This window comes from Nicotiana attenuata, chromosome 6, assembly GCF_001879085.1.
Source record: "Nicotiana attenuata strain UT chromosome 6, NIATTr2, whole genome shotgun sequence".
Classification (NCBI taxonomy): Eukaryota; Viridiplantae; Streptophyta; class Magnoliopsida; order Solanales; family Solanaceae; genus Nicotiana; species Nicotiana attenuata.
Genome location: NC_031994.1, coordinates 29,477,637 through 29,494,620, shown reverse-complemented (window position 1 = coordinate 29,494,620; position 16,984 = coordinate 29,477,637). Strand labels below are relative to the sequence as shown.

General features: G+C 37.1%; 3 protein-coding genes across 4 annotated transcripts; 1 reads left to right on the top strand and 2 right to left on the bottom strand.

The window, feature by feature from the left end:
- Window positions 242-5,828, bottom strand: LOC109226768 (U2 small nuclear ribonucleoprotein B''). The gene is made up of 5 exons (XM_019391616.1): window positions 5,635-5,828; window positions 4,035-4,207; window positions 2,356-2,440; window positions 1,636-1,718; window positions 242-878 (listed from the first exon to the last, which is right to left on the bottom strand). The coding sequence occupies exons 1-5, from the start codon at window positions 5,708-5,710 to the stop codon at window positions 597-599; spliced, it is 699 nt and encodes a 232-aa protein (XP_019247161.1). The 5' UTR covers window positions 5,711-5,828; the 3' UTR covers window positions 242-596.
- LOC109226767 (28S ribosomal protein S29, mitochondrial) lies at window positions 6,708-12,935 on the top strand. The gene is made up of 7 exons (XM_019391615.1): window positions 6,708-7,145; window positions 7,514-7,677; window positions 8,807-9,018; window positions 9,671-9,925; window positions 10,067-10,153; window positions 11,781-11,953; window positions 12,413-12,935. Exons 1-7 carry the CDS (start codon window positions 6,790-6,792, stop codon window positions 12,522-12,524), a joined length of 1,359 nt encoding a protein of 452 aa, XP_019247160.1. The 5' UTR covers window positions 6,708-6,789; the 3' UTR covers window positions 12,525-12,935.
- LOC109226765 (protein LURP-one-related 7-like) lies at window positions 13,138-16,617 on the bottom strand. Of its 2 annotated transcripts, none has more exons than XM_019391614.1 (3): window positions 16,251-16,617; window positions 14,589-14,811; window positions 13,138-13,578 (listed from the first exon to the last, which is right to left on the bottom strand). In XM_019391614.1, exons 1-3 carry the CDS (start codon window positions 16,488-16,490, stop codon window positions 13,493-13,495), a joined length of 549 nt encoding a protein of 182 aa, XP_019247159.1. In that variant the 5' UTR covers window positions 16,491-16,617; the 3' UTR covers window positions 13,138-13,492. The 2 variants fall into 2 exon arrangements, with proteins under 2 accessions (XP_019247159.1, XP_019247158.1); XM_019391613.1 differs by having other exon boundaries at window positions 14,599-14,811.

The following is a 16,984-nucleotide window of genomic DNA, read 5'->3' as shown; positions in this document are numbered from 1 at the left end:
CAGTAGAAAGATTGATTTTAAAAGGAATTTGAAGCCGCCAACTTTTGATGCTCATTCTAACGATCCTACATTATATGGTCGGCCGCAATACAATTAATTCTGCACTCTGTGTGTTTTTGCATACTGTAGTAGTAAAGAAAATCAAAATGGATTTATGTTATAGACATCTTTAAAGCACAATCTAACCGATTACAGCGTATTATTGCTATATTTTCCAAACTACCACACCACTTTCGCTATGTAAAGTTATACAGTATACTTATGTTAATAGATCAACTTAACCTGATGGTATAAAAGTACAGTTAAACCCAACCTAAAGTTGGTTCAATTTCGAAGAACCTCATCCGAGCAGATCCAATCAAACACCTCTTCTTAGGATTCAGCAGCACTAGTACACAAAATCAAATTGTTTAAAAATATGAATAGCAAAGCATCTTTAATGGGCTGCAAACACCCATAAAACTTCGACGTTTAAAAGAAGCCCGCTCAAGCGTATAATACATGCCTTCTACATCTTCCGATAATCCCACTAGAATTCTAAAGATCTTCAGTTGCTGCATTGTCTCACCATAGCTGTGTCCTGGAATTAAGATTTCTCATTTCTTGGCATAGGTGATAGCCATGGGATTTTGGGGGGTGATTTTGAAGCCTTGAAGGGCCTGCATGGCGACCGAAGACTGGACATCATCGTCAAATTCCACGAATGCAATACCTGGCTTCGCTTCAATCATTCGAACTTCCCTAAAACCTGGATATTGTTTGAAGAGCACTTCAAGCATCATACTTGTTGTCTCATGGGGCAGATTCTGTATAAAGAGAATATTATTTGGTTCTGCAACTGTTTCTTGCGCACTTGGCCTTCCTTGGCGAGAAGCAGCCTGCAAAAGTTGTTCAACAATATGCAATTACTGAGATAACTCTAATGAACTTTATCAGAAACTAGTATTGAACAAAAAGAGATTAATTGTAACATATAACAATTTGTCATGAGCTTAGTATTTTGGGGTCATCACAAATGCAGTCACACTGTTTTAAAGTTTCACACCGATGATGTTCCGCATAGGCGTGGACAAAGGGAAGGCAGTCTTTAGGTACATCTAAGCTAAGTTGCTCGGACACGGGTGCGGGTGTCCGACACGGGTGCGGATCTAGAGGTCGGATCCTTCGAGATGTAAATTCTAAGATTCGGGGATACGGAACCTAGTATGGATACGGGTGGGGATCCGGCTAAAATTAATTCAAAAAAATAAAAATATAAAAATATCTCTAAATTTGTAAGAAATTTAGTGGAATACTTACGTATAGCTTGTAAAGTGTGGATTTCTTTTTTATTCTCAAGTTGTAAATAAGTAAAGGATTGATGTCGTAGATAAGGTATGTTATTTCTTCAAATTTATCCTAGTTTTGGTTCTGATTTCGGAATCAAATTGTATCTTGTATCGAAATTTTTCCTCCGTTGTGGTCAAAGTACCCAAAAGTGTTTGACCAAATCCGGTACGGATCCCATACCCACACCCATACTAGTGTCGTGTCGACACGGGTGCGGCCTAAACTGAAGTGTCGGAGCAACTTAGCATCTAAGCCAAAGAAAGGAAGCAATATTTGAAAGAAATAATAATGTTGCAACAAACTTACAGCTGGGCCTCCATTACTGTCAGCTCTAGGGCCATTAGCTGCACCAGTTTGGGGAGTTTCTTCAGTACGTTTCCTTTTTTCCACTAAACAATTATATGTCAAGTTAGTCCAGATCACCAGAAGTCAATAAAATTAACTGCCAAGTGCATCTTAAAAAGCTATGCATGCAAGGCAAATACACATGTTTAGTACTGCAACACTATCAGGCTCGAAAACTGAGTTGAAGATTGTGACAAAATGAAGATCATGCAAGTGGGTTATTAAAGTACTCATAATAAAGTTTTACATCACTACTCAATGTTTTTAGACTTGAAGCCTCTCTGCTATCATAAAAATGGCACCCAAAATGATAGGAAATAGTAAGCGGATGTTGACAAGATCATATGCAATTTGACAGGTGCTACTCAGTGATTATGCATCTATTACTATTCTATTAAAATCCTTCTGTTGAACTATAAAATATTCAGTCTAGCACTCTAGCTGAATTGTAACAAAAGAATTTTGCAAGAAGGCAAATCTTAAAGGAATAGAAAAATATCAATTAATGTCTATTTAGCTTGTATGACTGCTCTTAGCTTCAGCAAAGAGTGCTCTTCTTGGAATACAGGGTTCAATTTTTGACATTTCCAAAGATGAATTGCCATAACATGCAGTTTGGGACCAATGAGAAGCTTAACAGAAGATGGAGCAGATGAATAATGTACAATAGAATGATTTCACCTTTTTCCTCTTGTTTCTTTTTCTTGTCATAGGTCCCCTCTGCCTTAGCAATACAATCTGACTTTGTTTTAGCATATTGTAACCGCTGCATTATATCAAAAGCTTAGTCACTGACATCCTTCTACGGCTATACACCATATAAAGCGATCAACAGCAAACCTAAAGAATATTATACAAACATATAGTCCCGGAAAAAATTAAACAAAAAAATGTGTATCTTTCTAAAGATTGTCTCATGTGCACTTGTATACAGGTTTTTGAGAGGCAACTAGAGGACACACTTTGTGAGCGTACAAGCACCGAGCACAGAGACAGTTAGGACATGCTCCAAAATGTTGAATATTAAAACCAAGCAATAAGTTGAGATAGCTTTCCAGATAAACTATTCTAAAGGGATGCATATTTGAGACTTCTATTTTTTACAGAAGTTAGTAAATTTCCTTCCATTCAAACATATGGTCATAAGGATTTACACAAAAATGAGGAACAGGTACAGAGCTTTACTCTGTTTAATTATTTCACAACCTCCACCTACCTTTTCCATTTTAACGATTGCTGATAAACCTCAGGTTACACCTAATTAATCTGATATTCTTTTATCACCCTATTAAACAGTTCCTATGTCTTCTTTTGCCTGTAAGGTTAAGCAGATTGTTCTGGAGCTTAGTCCATATTTTCATTTTCCTATCTATGTAGAGCATATAGATGTCTAGACTCTTGAGAAAATCAAACTCAGTGTCCAAAATATCAATAGCAAACTTTCTCATTCTAACTGGTAGGTAAATCCCCTCCACATAAAACACAAGCATACATATATCTGGTTTTTCTAATGGTGTAATTTTAGGTTTAAGTTCATGTCTCCATGGTCCTTAATTAGAGACATAATTCATGAAAGATCTACGGCCAAAGTCCATCAATATTTAGGCAAGCAGCTATATGTTCACTTAGTTATGCCACCACAACCATAATCAGGAGAAAAATAAATTAAAAGATCAATCAAACAATCTGTAGTTAACGTAGAAAAGGGAGGGATAGCCTAGTGGGAAGGGCTCTCCACCTCCAACCATGCAATTGGGAATAAGAGGCACCATTGAAACAAAGTGCAAAAAGCTTTGGCTCCTGGGTAGGGTAGTCGAGGGGAGGGGGGGAGGAGATTACTATAATCTTTTATCAAAATTGGCACACCTTTTTTTTAAAGTAATATAGCTCCTCCATTCCAACTTGGTATACCTTTTTGATGATGCACAGGTATTTAGCAAGAAACTGAAATGCTTTAATCTCTAAGCATAAAGTGAATTCAGAAATATGTTTCCAAATTCCATATTTTGATAGATTACATTATTCAGGGACACATTATAAAACCAGAAGGGGGCAGTCCAAGCTGAAAAGACACATTTTAGAAGACTATAGTACAGTACACAGAGTAGTAGCTTTTTCTGATAGGACAAAGGATGTCACAACACATAACAAGTTGATAAGGATCATATAAACATAACATTAGCATATGCTTCTCAAGGAGATTAATCATTCCGGCTCATGAGATACTTCAGCAGATAGCTAGAGAAAATAAGGGAAGAACGAAGCAGGACATATCTGAACAGTTATGCCACAACAGCCATGTGAGTGCTGAAAACACACAAAAGAAAACAGACTACAGTCCCAACTGTCATTACTCTCACCATAGGTTTGTCATAAAAAGGGAAGTTTTGCATTTGCCGCACAGCATTACTGGCAGCAGTTACTTCACTAAACACAACCCATGCTTGTCCTCTAAGTTTCGGAGTCTTCAGCGCCACTATATCCGCAATCCTCCCATACTGAGAGAACAAGCAATAAAGAGACCTCTTTAGCTCTGCAAAACAAGAAGAGATCATTAGCATAAAGCAAAGGTCATACAACCACCCTTCTGGAAACAGCTGTAGTAATACCCACTAAAAAAACAATGTAAGAACAAATATATATTTTTTTTTTAAAGGAAAATTGATGAAGGAGGTAAACATAAGAACTAATAATTGTATTCTTTATTAATTTCTAATATACAAAAGACAAGCCAGAGGATGTTTGGCATTTTCAGTAATTAGAAAAGAGAATCCGTTCAAAATGGCTCCACCACCAGTATACATAACAAACTCCAGGCACACCATAAACAAACAGAAAATAGCATTTGAAAGCATAACGAGCAAAAGAAAAACAGACAATCAATCTGATGTCATTAGAAGACCATTTCTTGATGCAGTATTACATAAGAGTTACAAGTTTCATTACTCGATAGATCACTAACAGAGCAAATCGTGAAGCTTTCTCCTTGATAATTACAACTCTTTTCTTGCTAAGTTTAAACTTTAACCCTCAACGCAGCGATTATAATATAGGCTTTGAGACGAATATGTAAAAAACTAAAAAAAAACGATCACCAGAAAGCTGGATGAACATCTAAGAGTATTTTGCCCTGATGTTCATGAAAGGACTTTGGGGAAGAAAAAAAAAGAGGAGTATATCATGCAGGATTTGTGAATGTTGAAAATGAAGTAGAAAAAGAACAATAAGAATAAAAGGACAACAAGCACATATAAACTACTTACCACACATTTTAAAGCCAAAAGAACCTGTAAATACCAAAATATTCAATATAACAACCTCTAAGTAGGCATAATCAAATAACAAAAGTCGCAGTGTGATTCCCTCCTATCGAAAGCACTCGCATTAATGCCAAACTTGTTCAGAAAAGGACATACCAGATCGAAGCAAACCATAACTACATGCTTTGATATCATCCTTCAATAATAAAACACATTACAGTTTGGAGAACAGCAAGTTTCTAATCTTGTAGTCAAGAGACGGCAAATTCATTGAGCATAACTTGATCAAAATACATTGTCTTTCAACTGATGCAACTACTAAATTAATAGGAGTATATTAACATTTCATCAAAAAAAAAATGGAGTATAAATTAACATTGTAATAACGAGAAGGCAGTGGCAGTTTATATTGCATTCACCGTAAAGCTATCAAATAATATGTCTTAATTTAGAGTGTATACTACTACTTAAGTTATCAAGTTCCATTACTCCTCTAATACATTCTATTCCAACACTGCAGAAATTTGTGTTTTTAAGGCAAAATAGGGGTTCTGTAAACCTCACACTTATCCCCACCGCTAACATACTAGGGTTCAATAATTTTGCAGCTTTAACAATTGATGATTTCTTAACAAATGTATAATTTTGCTAAACCCTAGCTTAAATCTTGAAATAGTAAGAGAAAAAGGAAAAAAGTTACCTTCTTTCTTGACTTTCTCATTTAAGTTCTTAATGTAAATAGTTTGATTCGGTGGTATGTCTCCTGTAAGCATCATTACCGGAGTAGCTTTCTCTAGCTGTATAACCTGCTGTTTTTGTGATTTTGTGAATGTGCGCGAGAAAATTCCAAGAGGTTGGAGCTGCCGGAGAGGGAATACAATGTGGGTTGTGGATTTATTAGTCTGGAATGAACGGGTGGGCTTGAATTGTAGAGCGGCCCGTAGAAAAAATCGATTCAGGTGGTCAAGGGAGGAATTTGCACAAATGGCCCTTTTTAGGTCACTATCTAAATTATGTTCCCCTTTAACCTAACAGGCTAAATTCTCAGCAAAAAACAATATATACCGACTTTCTAATACTCTCTATTTGTATTTGCAAACGAGTGGCATGAAATGAGATTATATGGAATTACATGATCAGTAAAAGACTCATATAATTGATTCCAAATTATTTGTGATCGAGTCATAGTTGTTATTGGAGTACAAAGGACATAATTTAAGGAATGGCCGTAAAATGGCCATACAATACAATAATTTGTCAATGGGTACCTCAATCGCATTTTATCAAATAAAAACTTTATGTCGATTAACCCAATCGAGTTAAATTAATATATTGATAATGTAAATTGCTTTAACACTAACAATGCAATTTAATCGCTTTAGTAGATTATAATTCTATTTGTTCAAGTTATCATATCAGATGCTTGACATGAAAAGTTATATTTTATTTTAGGTTATCTTGACCTGACAATATATTTGAAAATAGCCTCTATATCTTCCAGGGTAAGGGTAAAATCTGCGTAATTTTCCTAGATCCCACTTGTGGGATTCCACTTTTTAGTGTTGTTGACCTGACAATATACATATTTTACACTGCTAGCTTAAAGAGCATAAACTCGACCAAGCATAAACATCTTGTAACGAAAACGTTTATAGCTAATTCGAGCTATTGATCAGCCTATGAGGCCCAGCTCCTAAATGGACCTTAAAATTGGGCTTACCCACACTTTCCCGTGACTTGACCAAAATACCCTCTTAGAATTTTCAAATTTCCAAAACCCATCAAATGCGACAGCAACACTGAACAGTGGAAGCTTTCGTCCCCCTAAACCCTCAAGCTCCAAAACCCTGAAGAAATGCTCCGATCAATTCTCCGAACGGCGGCTTCCGCCGCGAAATCCCACCCCACCACCTCCGACATCCTCATCCCCGAGGCAATCTCAGCACCTTCCAAACTCTCTTCTTCTAGAACATTTGCGAAAGGCCCACACCCAAACAAACCCAATTTCAGACCCGACATGAAACCCGACAATGCCGCTGCAGGAGCCAAAGGCGCGGAATCGCTCAATAAGGATCTTCGTGCACGCGCTCTCAAAGAAGACGAGAAGGATGAATCCCTTAATATCGGTCAAAATGGTCGTCCATTATTCACTTCCGCAGCTTCTATTTCACAACTCACCAAAAAAGACACGTGTACTTACATGAAATTCAGGTACATTTAGCTCAAATTGTATACTTTTGATATGTGTTTATACTAAGTTGCTTCCGGTTATAACAAGGATTTAAGTTATATACACTGCAATTGTTTTTACACTGTAAATGAATTTTAACATGTGATAGCAGGTTAGCGACCATTTAATCATATTGCCAGTTAATGCTTATGAAGAGATTTACATGTAATTACCTAATAAGTCACCTGATTGTGTTAATATTTTTCACACAGTTGGTGCACAAAACTTAAACTCTTGTAACAAAGGTATAGTAGGTGGGGTGGTACTTGGTACGTGTGGAATTGAAGTTTTGGATTCACTTTGTAAGTAAGTTGCTTTGTGTTTGTACTAATGAAAATGGTTGTTTTAGGAGGGAGGAGCTGGAAAGTGTTTTGCCGGAAGGATTACCAATTGGGATGTTGAAGGAATTTGGTGACTCAATGAGAGATGCATTGCTAATACGGCAGAGTTTTCTGGATCTTCGAGATAATTTTAGAAGTATTGTTGATCCTACAATGCAGTATAATGCTAAAGGTGCCTTCTTTGCCTTTTTGGTGTAACATATGTTCAAGGGTTTATTATCTATGTTACTTGAATTATGATTGCGGAGAGTTGTATTTGTGATGACTGATGCATAATTTGGTTTCATAGAGTAAGCACACCTGCTTTTGTAGAGTTCTTAGTTTGCTTTAAATATTGAGTTTTGAATTTGGATCAAAAGGGACCAGAATGGTTACACATGATTTATATAGCTGAACCCAACTAGTTTCAGATCGAGGCATAGCTCATTGATTGATGCAAATTTAAGGTTCGCGAGTTTGTTAATTTACTGTCACCGTTGCAAAAATTTGTTGATTTACTTTCAGTACTAAGTGTTTAGTGGAAGCTTAGGTTTAATGAGTCTGGCCGAACTGATCGAAGACGGTAAATTGGAGATATCAGCATCAACTTGTAAGGGTACCTTCGGCAATATGAACTCCTTAAGAAATCAGAATCAGATGGTTGCACAAATTGGTTTTATGTGATGGAAATATTCACTTTAAAGTCTTTCTAAACGGTTTCCTTTAGCGTGAAGATTTTTTGATGACTTGATCTACCAAGAACCTAGCTTTCCACATTGCTTTAAATATTTTTCAAATTTAATGCTTTTTATTTTTCTTAATATAGGAGCAAAATTCAATGTCCTCAAATTTGAAAAACGAGTACACGAGTAGGAATTTACATCACAGTTTACACTCATTCTTTTTCTCTTCCTCAATATCTGCACTAGTCTACAACTAAAGCTGCCATTATGTCCCTTCTTTTGCTGCCTGAAGTGCTTACTGAAGCGTCAAAACGTACTTGATTTCTGTCATTTCAGAGCTAAAGCTGAGTCTCTGTCATGGAACTCATAGATCATGTTGCAGAATAAAATTGCCCTTATGGTTACCAGATTTCATGATTTCCCTAATAAACTGTACATATTAGCTTCAGTTGCTTTTCTTACTTCTCTAGTCCCTGGACATAGTTTCTTCCCCTGTGGAAATCCTCCCTAAAGTTGTCAAAAGACCATGCAGAGACCTGGTGAGAGGAGCGTTGTCGCTGACACCCTTCAACTGGTTTATGTATCTGAACAGTGAGTCACCATTAGGAGAAATAATTCACGAAATTCCTCAACTTGCAGGTCACAAAGCTCGAAAGCAAGTTGTACTAGATGGGCCTGTAAGTTGTGGAAAGAGTATTGCCCTTGCAATGCTTGTTCATTGGGCGCGTGATGAAGGTTGGCTAGTTCTTTACGTTCCAAAAGGCCGAGAATGGACTCATGGAGGCTTTTTCTATAAAAATCCTAAAACAGGATTATGGGATACTCCTGTGCAAGCAGCAAATATTCTCCAGGCAAGAATACTGTACTTTTTCTAATATATGAGACTTATGATTAGATGAATTCCATGTGGTAATTAATATTATCATACCTTGTGGATAGTTAAGTAACTAAAAATGAACCCAAGTTCTTTACGCTCATTGTTTCAAATATTAGATCATAAAATGCAGAAACAACTTTACTTGAGTCCATGAGGAAGTGGAAAAGATCTGCTAGTAGGCTATATTTGGAAATTTTTTAATTGGCACTGCGATGTATATACAGTTTGATCTTGATATGCTGCTTTAGAAAAGGAAAGTCGTTCTTCAATGTCATGTAACAAATATGGATCATGTCGTCACAATATCTGCATGTTTTCCCGTGACTTTACTATTGCGCTATCTCCTCTATCAAGTGCTTGAGTTGGTTGTGCTAATAATAACTTCCCTATTTGTCCTATTCCATAAACATGAAGGTTGTGAAAAATTAAAATATAATACATGTGCAGGTCTAGCGTAACTTTCATATTCAATAAAGATACATTTGATAACCAACTCCCTATATTTTCCATATATTATCTTGAACTTGTTGTTTCTGGAGAGAGTAATTTCCTCTATTGACTGAATTCATGTACAAGTCAAAGAATCAAACTTTGGGATACTCAATTCCTCTCTCTTCTCAATTCAGGATTTTTTGAAGTATAATAAGGATCACCTCCAAAAGTTGCCCTGCAAGATTTTTGAACCTATTCCATTGGGAGAGGGAGCTGGTGTTGGATGGATGAAGGGTGCTGATGTGGTACAAATTCCAGAAGATTATACTCTGCTTGACCTGGTTCAGGTCGGACTTGGTTCCACGCACGCTGCTGTTGGGGTGGTAGTTCGTGTAAGGGAAGAATTATCACTTGTGAAGGACGTGCCTGTTCTTATTGCAGTTGATCAAGTGAGAAAAAAATTCTCTTCACTATGATTGTGTCTCTTGTTTCTGCCCTTTGAATCATTCCTGGGATAGGGCTAATTTCCTTTTTTAATTGATATTGATCACACCTTCCTTTTTCCTGATTTGTCTTTTGTAAATCGACAGTACAACAGTTGGTTCACGTTCAGCGAGTATGAGGAGCCAGTAACTGTTCGGTCTTGCCGACCTATTCATGCTAAGGAACTTGCAACTGTAAGATGTGAAGTGTTCTAGAATGTTGCTTCATTAATCATTTACACAGTTCTCCTGCCTTCATTTTCTTCGCGATCTTTATGATTTTTGAGCAATGAGACTCCGTGTTTAATATAAAGATGTTAGGCTGCTTAATTGGATCTAGGATGTCCTTGGTTCAAGTTTATATCGTGTAGGCATCCGCTTTCTGATTCCACGTTTTTGGATCATTTTGGTATGGAAAACTGAGAATATAAAAACTGAATGTTAAGAAAAGTTTGGCGGAATATCTGGGAAATTGTGTTTAATAATATCCACGCTCTATGGAATTATATTGATCTAGAGCAATCCTGTTCTTGTGCCTGGAGCATCCATGGAAGCTTTAATGAAAATCCAAGTGTTGTAACTTATCTTTGCATAATTTGGGCTGGTTTATGAAGATCATCTGTCACATATAGTGATGTGAAATGACATCTCAAAGTATTTATCTATGCTGCCTACCTGAGTATTAACTAGACATACTTTTCAACCGATTCACATGCATACAATGTTGATAAATCTGTTGTAAAAAAATTATTGCATAGAATTTGAGGGCTTGAGAAACTCTCTCTCTCTCTCTCTTTCTCAAGCATGTTTAATGCTGCTGATATCAATAAAACTTGAGTTCACAAGTCTTGAAGACTAGCACTGCTTCGATAACTTTACTTAGATCGTGAAGCGGTCAAAGCTAGTGAAGTAGTACTGTAACCATGAAATGCAGCACTTACTCGAGATGGAAAGCAAATCTTTTTGTGACATACTGCCTGTAGTGCCATCCTTGTAGTTGAAACATATGAAAAATGAGGGTTTTTAGCGTGATTATATGCTCTTTCTATTCTGAATTATTAGGATATGCTTTTAGTGTAGACAATGTTTTGAAAGGAAATGGATGGCTGAGCAAAGGCAAAAAAATGATGTTTGGAAGTCCCCATTTTGCCTCATGTTATTCATTCGGAAGGGGTGAAGCAAGGATCTCTCCGAAGTCATGAGAGGTCTGTTTCGCTGACAGCAGCTCTGAACCTCTTGTACATTTGATGCAAGAGCTACACCACAATGAATAGATTGCGAAGGTCTGTTTTTTGGAGCTTGGTGCCTTTGTTGGCCTGAGAATACCTTCAATGTTTTGGTGGCACACTTGCACCATCTTGTAGCTATTGTTAAGTTACACTGATTCACCAAAAATAAGAACCAGCAAATGAAATTATGCAGTGTTCTGGATCTTATCGTTGTTTTAGAGGTTCTTAGCCTTTCTCAGCTCAATATGCCTTCAAATCTTTCGTGCACTGATAAATTTATGTTGATTTTTTATTAAAAAAAACTGTAAGAGCAAAAATTGGAAGCAAATTCTGTCTTTATTCTGTTGCCATAAATTCTGACATGTACTCTTATGGATTGCCTCGTTCCAATAATTTCAATACACTTTACTACTAATAACTTCTTGGTTAATTGCAAGAGATTTAATTGTTGATAAACAACTAAGGATGCATCTGATTTTTGTTTGTCATGGCTGTGAAAAATCTTAATGTATTATTAAATTGTCTTAAAATTCTCTTCTTACTGTAGCTTACTTGTTTAAGTGTGGTTACTGATATAGTCCCATCATATGCAGGTGAATGCATTTAGGTCTATGATTCATGACAATATGATGGTGGGTGCTTTCTCGCATTCAACTGCTGTAGGGAAGCTGCGTAAAGACTTACCAGATGTTCCTGCAGATGCTCGCATCAACTTCCCACGATATAGTGTGGATGAAGCTGCAGCCGTTTGTCATTACTACCTTAGGTATGCTCATAGCTTGTAAAACCTAAGAAAGAGTGAATACTGAGGATACTCGATCAAAAAGAGTGAATACTGAGGATCCTGTTGTCACCATTCACTCACGTAAATAGTGAAGAAAAGACAACTTAACAAAAAAGAGGGAAAAGAAAAAGGAGAACACTTGAATTATTAACAAGGAGAAAAGGAGTGAACAATTGAATTATCCAAAAAAAAAAGGGGGGGGGGGGGGGGTGAACATAAGCAAGGGAAAAAGAAGTAACAACTACGGAAGCCTAACGTAAAGTTATTTTCTATTGATTACCATGGCCAGAGTTGAAAGAGGTATAAACTATCCGAAGTCAATGTGCAGATGACCCATTATTAGAATTTAGATTATAACAAAATTGAGCCATTGAATCTTATGTGGCCATAGAAGATCACTTCTTAGTATACTAACTTTGTGAAATTTTCTGATTGTGGCAGACAAAGACTCATCCAACGTGAGGCATTTACAGAAGAAAGCTGGAAGAAAATATATTATCTGTCACATGGAAATGGTGCAGAAATGAGATGGCTGGTTCCTTTCATGCGATGAGCAGCACAAACTCCAACTTCGAGAGATAACATTGAGATTTTAACAGGGAAATTATTGAATCCGTTATGCTCTGTGATTCTGGTCATTCTCAGCAAATAATCTGGCTGCTCTGTTGACCAACTCTCTGGGGAAAACAGTCAGGTTTACTTCTGGAAATTTTGCTCTGTACTCTAGGCTAGTTATATAGCCTCTGTGTTTGTATGCTTTCATATCCAGAACATTGTCACAGATTCATATATACATCTTCACACTAGCTATTCTTCTTTCGTTCTTTTACGACTTGTTTTCCTGATCTGGTGTTTGTACTCAATAATGTTGTAACTGCACCACATATTTTACCTTCTGAAGTTCAGGTGTTATCCTTTAAACTTGCATTATAGCAAAGTGGACCGCAAAGGTGACATTTCTTCACTCAAGGTTTCCGCGATGCTATATCTTCTTATCCGAACAAACTTTTTGCTAATCTTTTGAATTTTTATGTAGGAAAAATGTAATTTAATGAAAATTTTGACATTGAAATGAAAAAAAGGAGTTTGAGCACATCAAACTACGCATAAATTTTAATTCTTTGTTACACAACCATCCACCTTGCTATGATATAGATAACTAGATAAGTAGTGCTCCTCCTGGTCTTGGATTATTAGCAAAAGGGTTACAGTATACATGTAACTCGAAAATACCAATAAAGAAGTTTTAATTCATCGAAGAAGGCTCATTTCTTTTTCTTTTTCTCCTACTGTTAAATCAAATTTTGACTCTGGTAACCCCTGATATGTTAACCATTACATCAATCCTTCCTCAACAAGAGGAAGATAAGAAGGAATTTTCTTTTTTAAGGCCCATAATTAAGTTCTATCATGGAAGTCGTTCTCCATAAAGAGATAAAAGCTGAGAGATTGATCCTTTTTTATATCCAAAACTTCCGTTTATCAAAGAATATTACAACCAAAGCCACAACCAGACTAAGCTCAGCGAAACCGGGAAATATGGTTACTCGAAATCTGTTCCTTGGAATGAAATGCTTCCGGAATCCAAGTGTGTACATAAGGCTGGTCTGCATTTTAGTACAAGAAAGCTGGTTAACAGCTCAGACATATGACAAACAGGAAACAAAAACACATGAAAGTTACGTGAAAGCTAATGCTACAAACGACTCAATAATACAAAAACCAGAACTGAGAAGGCAGTAAGAAACTGTATAGTCTAAAGATCTGTCGAAACCTACACTTTCAAGCACAACTCATGCAAACATAGCTCTACCAGGGAACAGCATTTACCTGACAAAATGTCACAATGCGACCAATGACTAGATACTATACCACATTGTATAGGAAATAGTCGAGCCAAATGTTAAGCTAGGGTTGACAGAGTGTTTTTACTGCCAACTCTAATGCCTAACACAGTTCTATAGTGAAATTTAAAATCCAGGGATTCAATGAGAACCAAGTATATTATACAACCCAAAAATTGCCCCCTGGGGTAAAATAAAAACGAAGAAGTATCATGCTATATGTGTGTGTGTATATATATATATATATATGGCCCTAGTGTGAACCTTGGTTGTTTCTTTGACAATGCAAGATATGAAGTATGATGCACGATGTGAATCCATTTGAGCTTTTCCCTGATAAATTCTGGAGAAGATAAATATTTATGTAGGACAAACGAGCGGTGTCTTGGGGGGTTTGGGGGGGGGGGAGTGGAAGCACCTTTCGATAGGATGGAAAGTCAGTAAAAGTCTTTTTTTTTTCCCTCCTATAAACATATTCTTCATAACTACAGAAAACACATTGAAATAGCCATATCCTGTGTGGAAGATTCCTAATAGAGCTTATGTTGGTTTTAGCAGAAGAGGTGTAAACTAATTCATCTCCAGCCCATTTAAGGCAGAGAGTCATAGTGATTTTTCCTCCCTTAAAACTTGAGTTTCACTTGCTCTTTTTCTTTTTTCCCTTACATCAATGGTGTCTGGGCCAACTTGTGCACACCTCGACTATTCCACCGCTACCTCTCACTAGCACATGTATCATATAATTCTACCTCGACTAGTTCAGTTGCTTATACCGTAATATACCTCAGCTACTATGGAATTGCCTTTGTAGATGGTACAGGATCTCTTAAAGGCAGAACCTTTCATCTTGAGATCAGCCTCTTTGCCTTCATCAAGTCCATCACCAAGGAATATATCAAACTCTAGTGTAGTAAATGTATTTAGAGTCCTATTCACACTGAACATTAACTCCTTCTCTTCAGTATCATTTACCATAAAGCCTTGCCATGATCCTTTCTACAAGAAAGACATAAAAAGAAATAGCATCACCTATATTAGATTCAAAGTAGTAAATGAAAAGAGATTAAGAAAACAAACAAGCATACAAAAATATCTTTCCTTGGTTAATTAAGAGATAATGTCAATGCATTAAGATCCTTCAATAACTCAGAATATACCTTTCTACATGGTTATCACAAAAAAATAAAAAAATAAAGAAGGTGACAATGTAACCCTCCCAAGTCTATTTCTGTAAGATGCATTCCTTAGAGGTTAGAAATCTAACTTGCACCACTTTCTTTCCCGTTAACCCGTCTTAACAATCTGACGCATATTATTTTCTACAAAGAACTCTCGTGCAGATCATTCGCCAAATACAGTTATACCTCGAATGACCTCTTCAAACATCTCTAGCCGCAGAATATCTATAGAAGCTTGGATACCTCTGAAAATTTTTAGTCAAATGATCAGCTCAAAAAATAGCACGTGCCAACAATAATTATCAACTGCTAGAAAGACTGCAGTTCCAGCGTTGGGGAAAAGACCATCAATACTGATGTTTTTTTCCTCGATCAATACTGAACTTGACCAGCTTAAAAATGGAAAAATAAGCAATCTTCAGTAGCGCAATAGGGCTTTGGTTCAGTGATAAGGACGCAATACTTGAAGTCTGGGTTAGGCACACGTTGCGAAACTGACTGAAGCATGGCATCAAGTGAGAGTAGGGCAGAGGGGCGGGCTCATACTCCACTTACTTCCACAGCTTGTGAGCACAATCGGGGTTGGGCTAGATTTCTCGGTTATTAAAAAGAATTGTTATATTAATTGATCTTCAGTAATACGGACAACTACATTCACAGAATAAATATATTTATAGCTCATTCAGATTCATGTGCCGTCCAAACAAACTTGATTTCTTTTTTTCAGTAAGAAAACAAACAACGAATGGGGAAACCCATTGCTTTGTGACATACCTCCGGTAAGCTTAATTTCTGATCACTTGATTAGCTTCTAAGGGGTAGTTTAGTATTGTGGATAAGCAAAAATAATCCTGGGATAAAAATTTAGTACCGCATTATCCCTTGTTTAGTTACTATTCTTGGGATAAGTTATCCTAGGAATAAAAATAATTCCGGGATAACTTATACAACCTGCCAGGGGGTGGAATAGTAATCTCAGGAGGATAAAGTAAAACTGACAATCTCAGGATTAATATACAATCAACAACAAATAATACTAGTATAACCAATCCCAGCATAACTAATCCTGACATAACTTGTATTCAAACCAAACGATCCCTAATAGAGCCAATAACAAGCACCATTAACATTAAGACTCAATTTCCATTTGCACATAGAAAGGAGCTTCCTTTTAGTAATTAATGAATTAATTCTTCCTAAATTAAACAGCTAAAACATGATCTCAACAAATTAGAGGTAGCAACAGAGAAAACTTACAACTAATGGAACTAAGCGAATTAGGGTATTATCAGATGCATCAAGAATTAGTTTCAGACTATGAGCTGATGAATCAGACGATTGACCACGGTCAACTCTGAAGAACAAATTGCCAGAAGAATCGGTGAATTGGATATTTCCAGCATCCCAAAAAGCCCTGTGTTTCTTCCATACAAAAAGATCAAATGGGAATTCCGCATTCGGCGGCCACTCATCTGGCGTGGTAGTAGTAGTTCCCATTAACCAGCTTAATTAAATCTTGTATATGGAAGAAAACTCCACTAAAAGAATCAATTTTGTGTTAGAATTTTATTGAAGAGCTGGAAAATTTGGAGCTGGCGATCCCCGGCTTTTTGGTTGGACAAGAATCAAATTAATAGTTGGAAGAATTTAACTTTTTAAAATTTCTTTTGGCATTGAAGCGCGGCTATGGCTGTCCAACGGGACGGGACGGGACGAAATTAACGGGACGGGACGGGACGACATTTAAGCGGGACGGTAGTGGGACGGGACGAAACGGGACGGGACAAACGGGACGAAACGGTCGTCCCATCCCGTCCCGCTAACAAACGGGATGGGATGGGATGGGACGGGACGGAACGGGACGGGNCAGACACCCCTTTTCGACCATACGTCGAGCCTTCACGTACGATATGACACTACAGGTAGAATGACCTGGAGTCCCCCTCCACTCTAAGCGAGGCATACCCGGTAAGGCTAGAGTCACGGTCTTG

Coding starts and splice junctions, on each gene's coding strand:
- LOC109226768 (XM_019391616.1), bottom strand. CDS start 5,710: ATGATGCTTACAGGAGACATACCACCGAATCAAACTATTTACATTAAG. Junction 4,208..5,634: donor TGAGAAAGTCAAGAAAGAAG/GTAACTTTTTTC, acceptor CTTGTTTTGCAG/AGCTAAAGAGGTCTCTTTAT. Junction 2,441..4,034: donor CTTTTTATGACAAACCTATG/GTGAGAGTAATG, acceptor GATATAATGCAG/CGGTTACAATATGCTAAAAC.
- LOC109226767 (XM_019391615.1), top strand. CDS start 6,790: ATGCTCCGATCAATTCTCCGAACGGCGGCTTCCGCCGCGAAATCCCAC. Junction 10,154..11,780: donor ATGCTAAGGAACTTGCAACT/GTAAGATGTGAA, acceptor CATCATATGCAG/GTGAATGCATTTAGGTCTAT. Junction 11,954..12,412: donor GTTTGTCATTACTACCTTAG/GTATGCTCATAG, acceptor TGATTGTGGCAG/ACAAAGACTCATCCAACGTG.
- LOC109226765 (XM_019391613.1), bottom strand. CDS start 16,490: ATGGGAACTACTACTACCACGCCAGATGAGTGGCCGCCGAATGCGGAA. Junction 14,812..16,250: donor TTCGCTTAGTTCCATTAGTT/GTAAGTTTTCTC, acceptor TCTTTCTTGTAG/AAAGGATCATGGCAAGGCTT. Junction 13,579..14,598: donor GCAATTCCATAGTAGCTGAG/GTATATTACGGT, acceptor ACTAAAATGCAG/ACCAGCCTTATGTACACACT.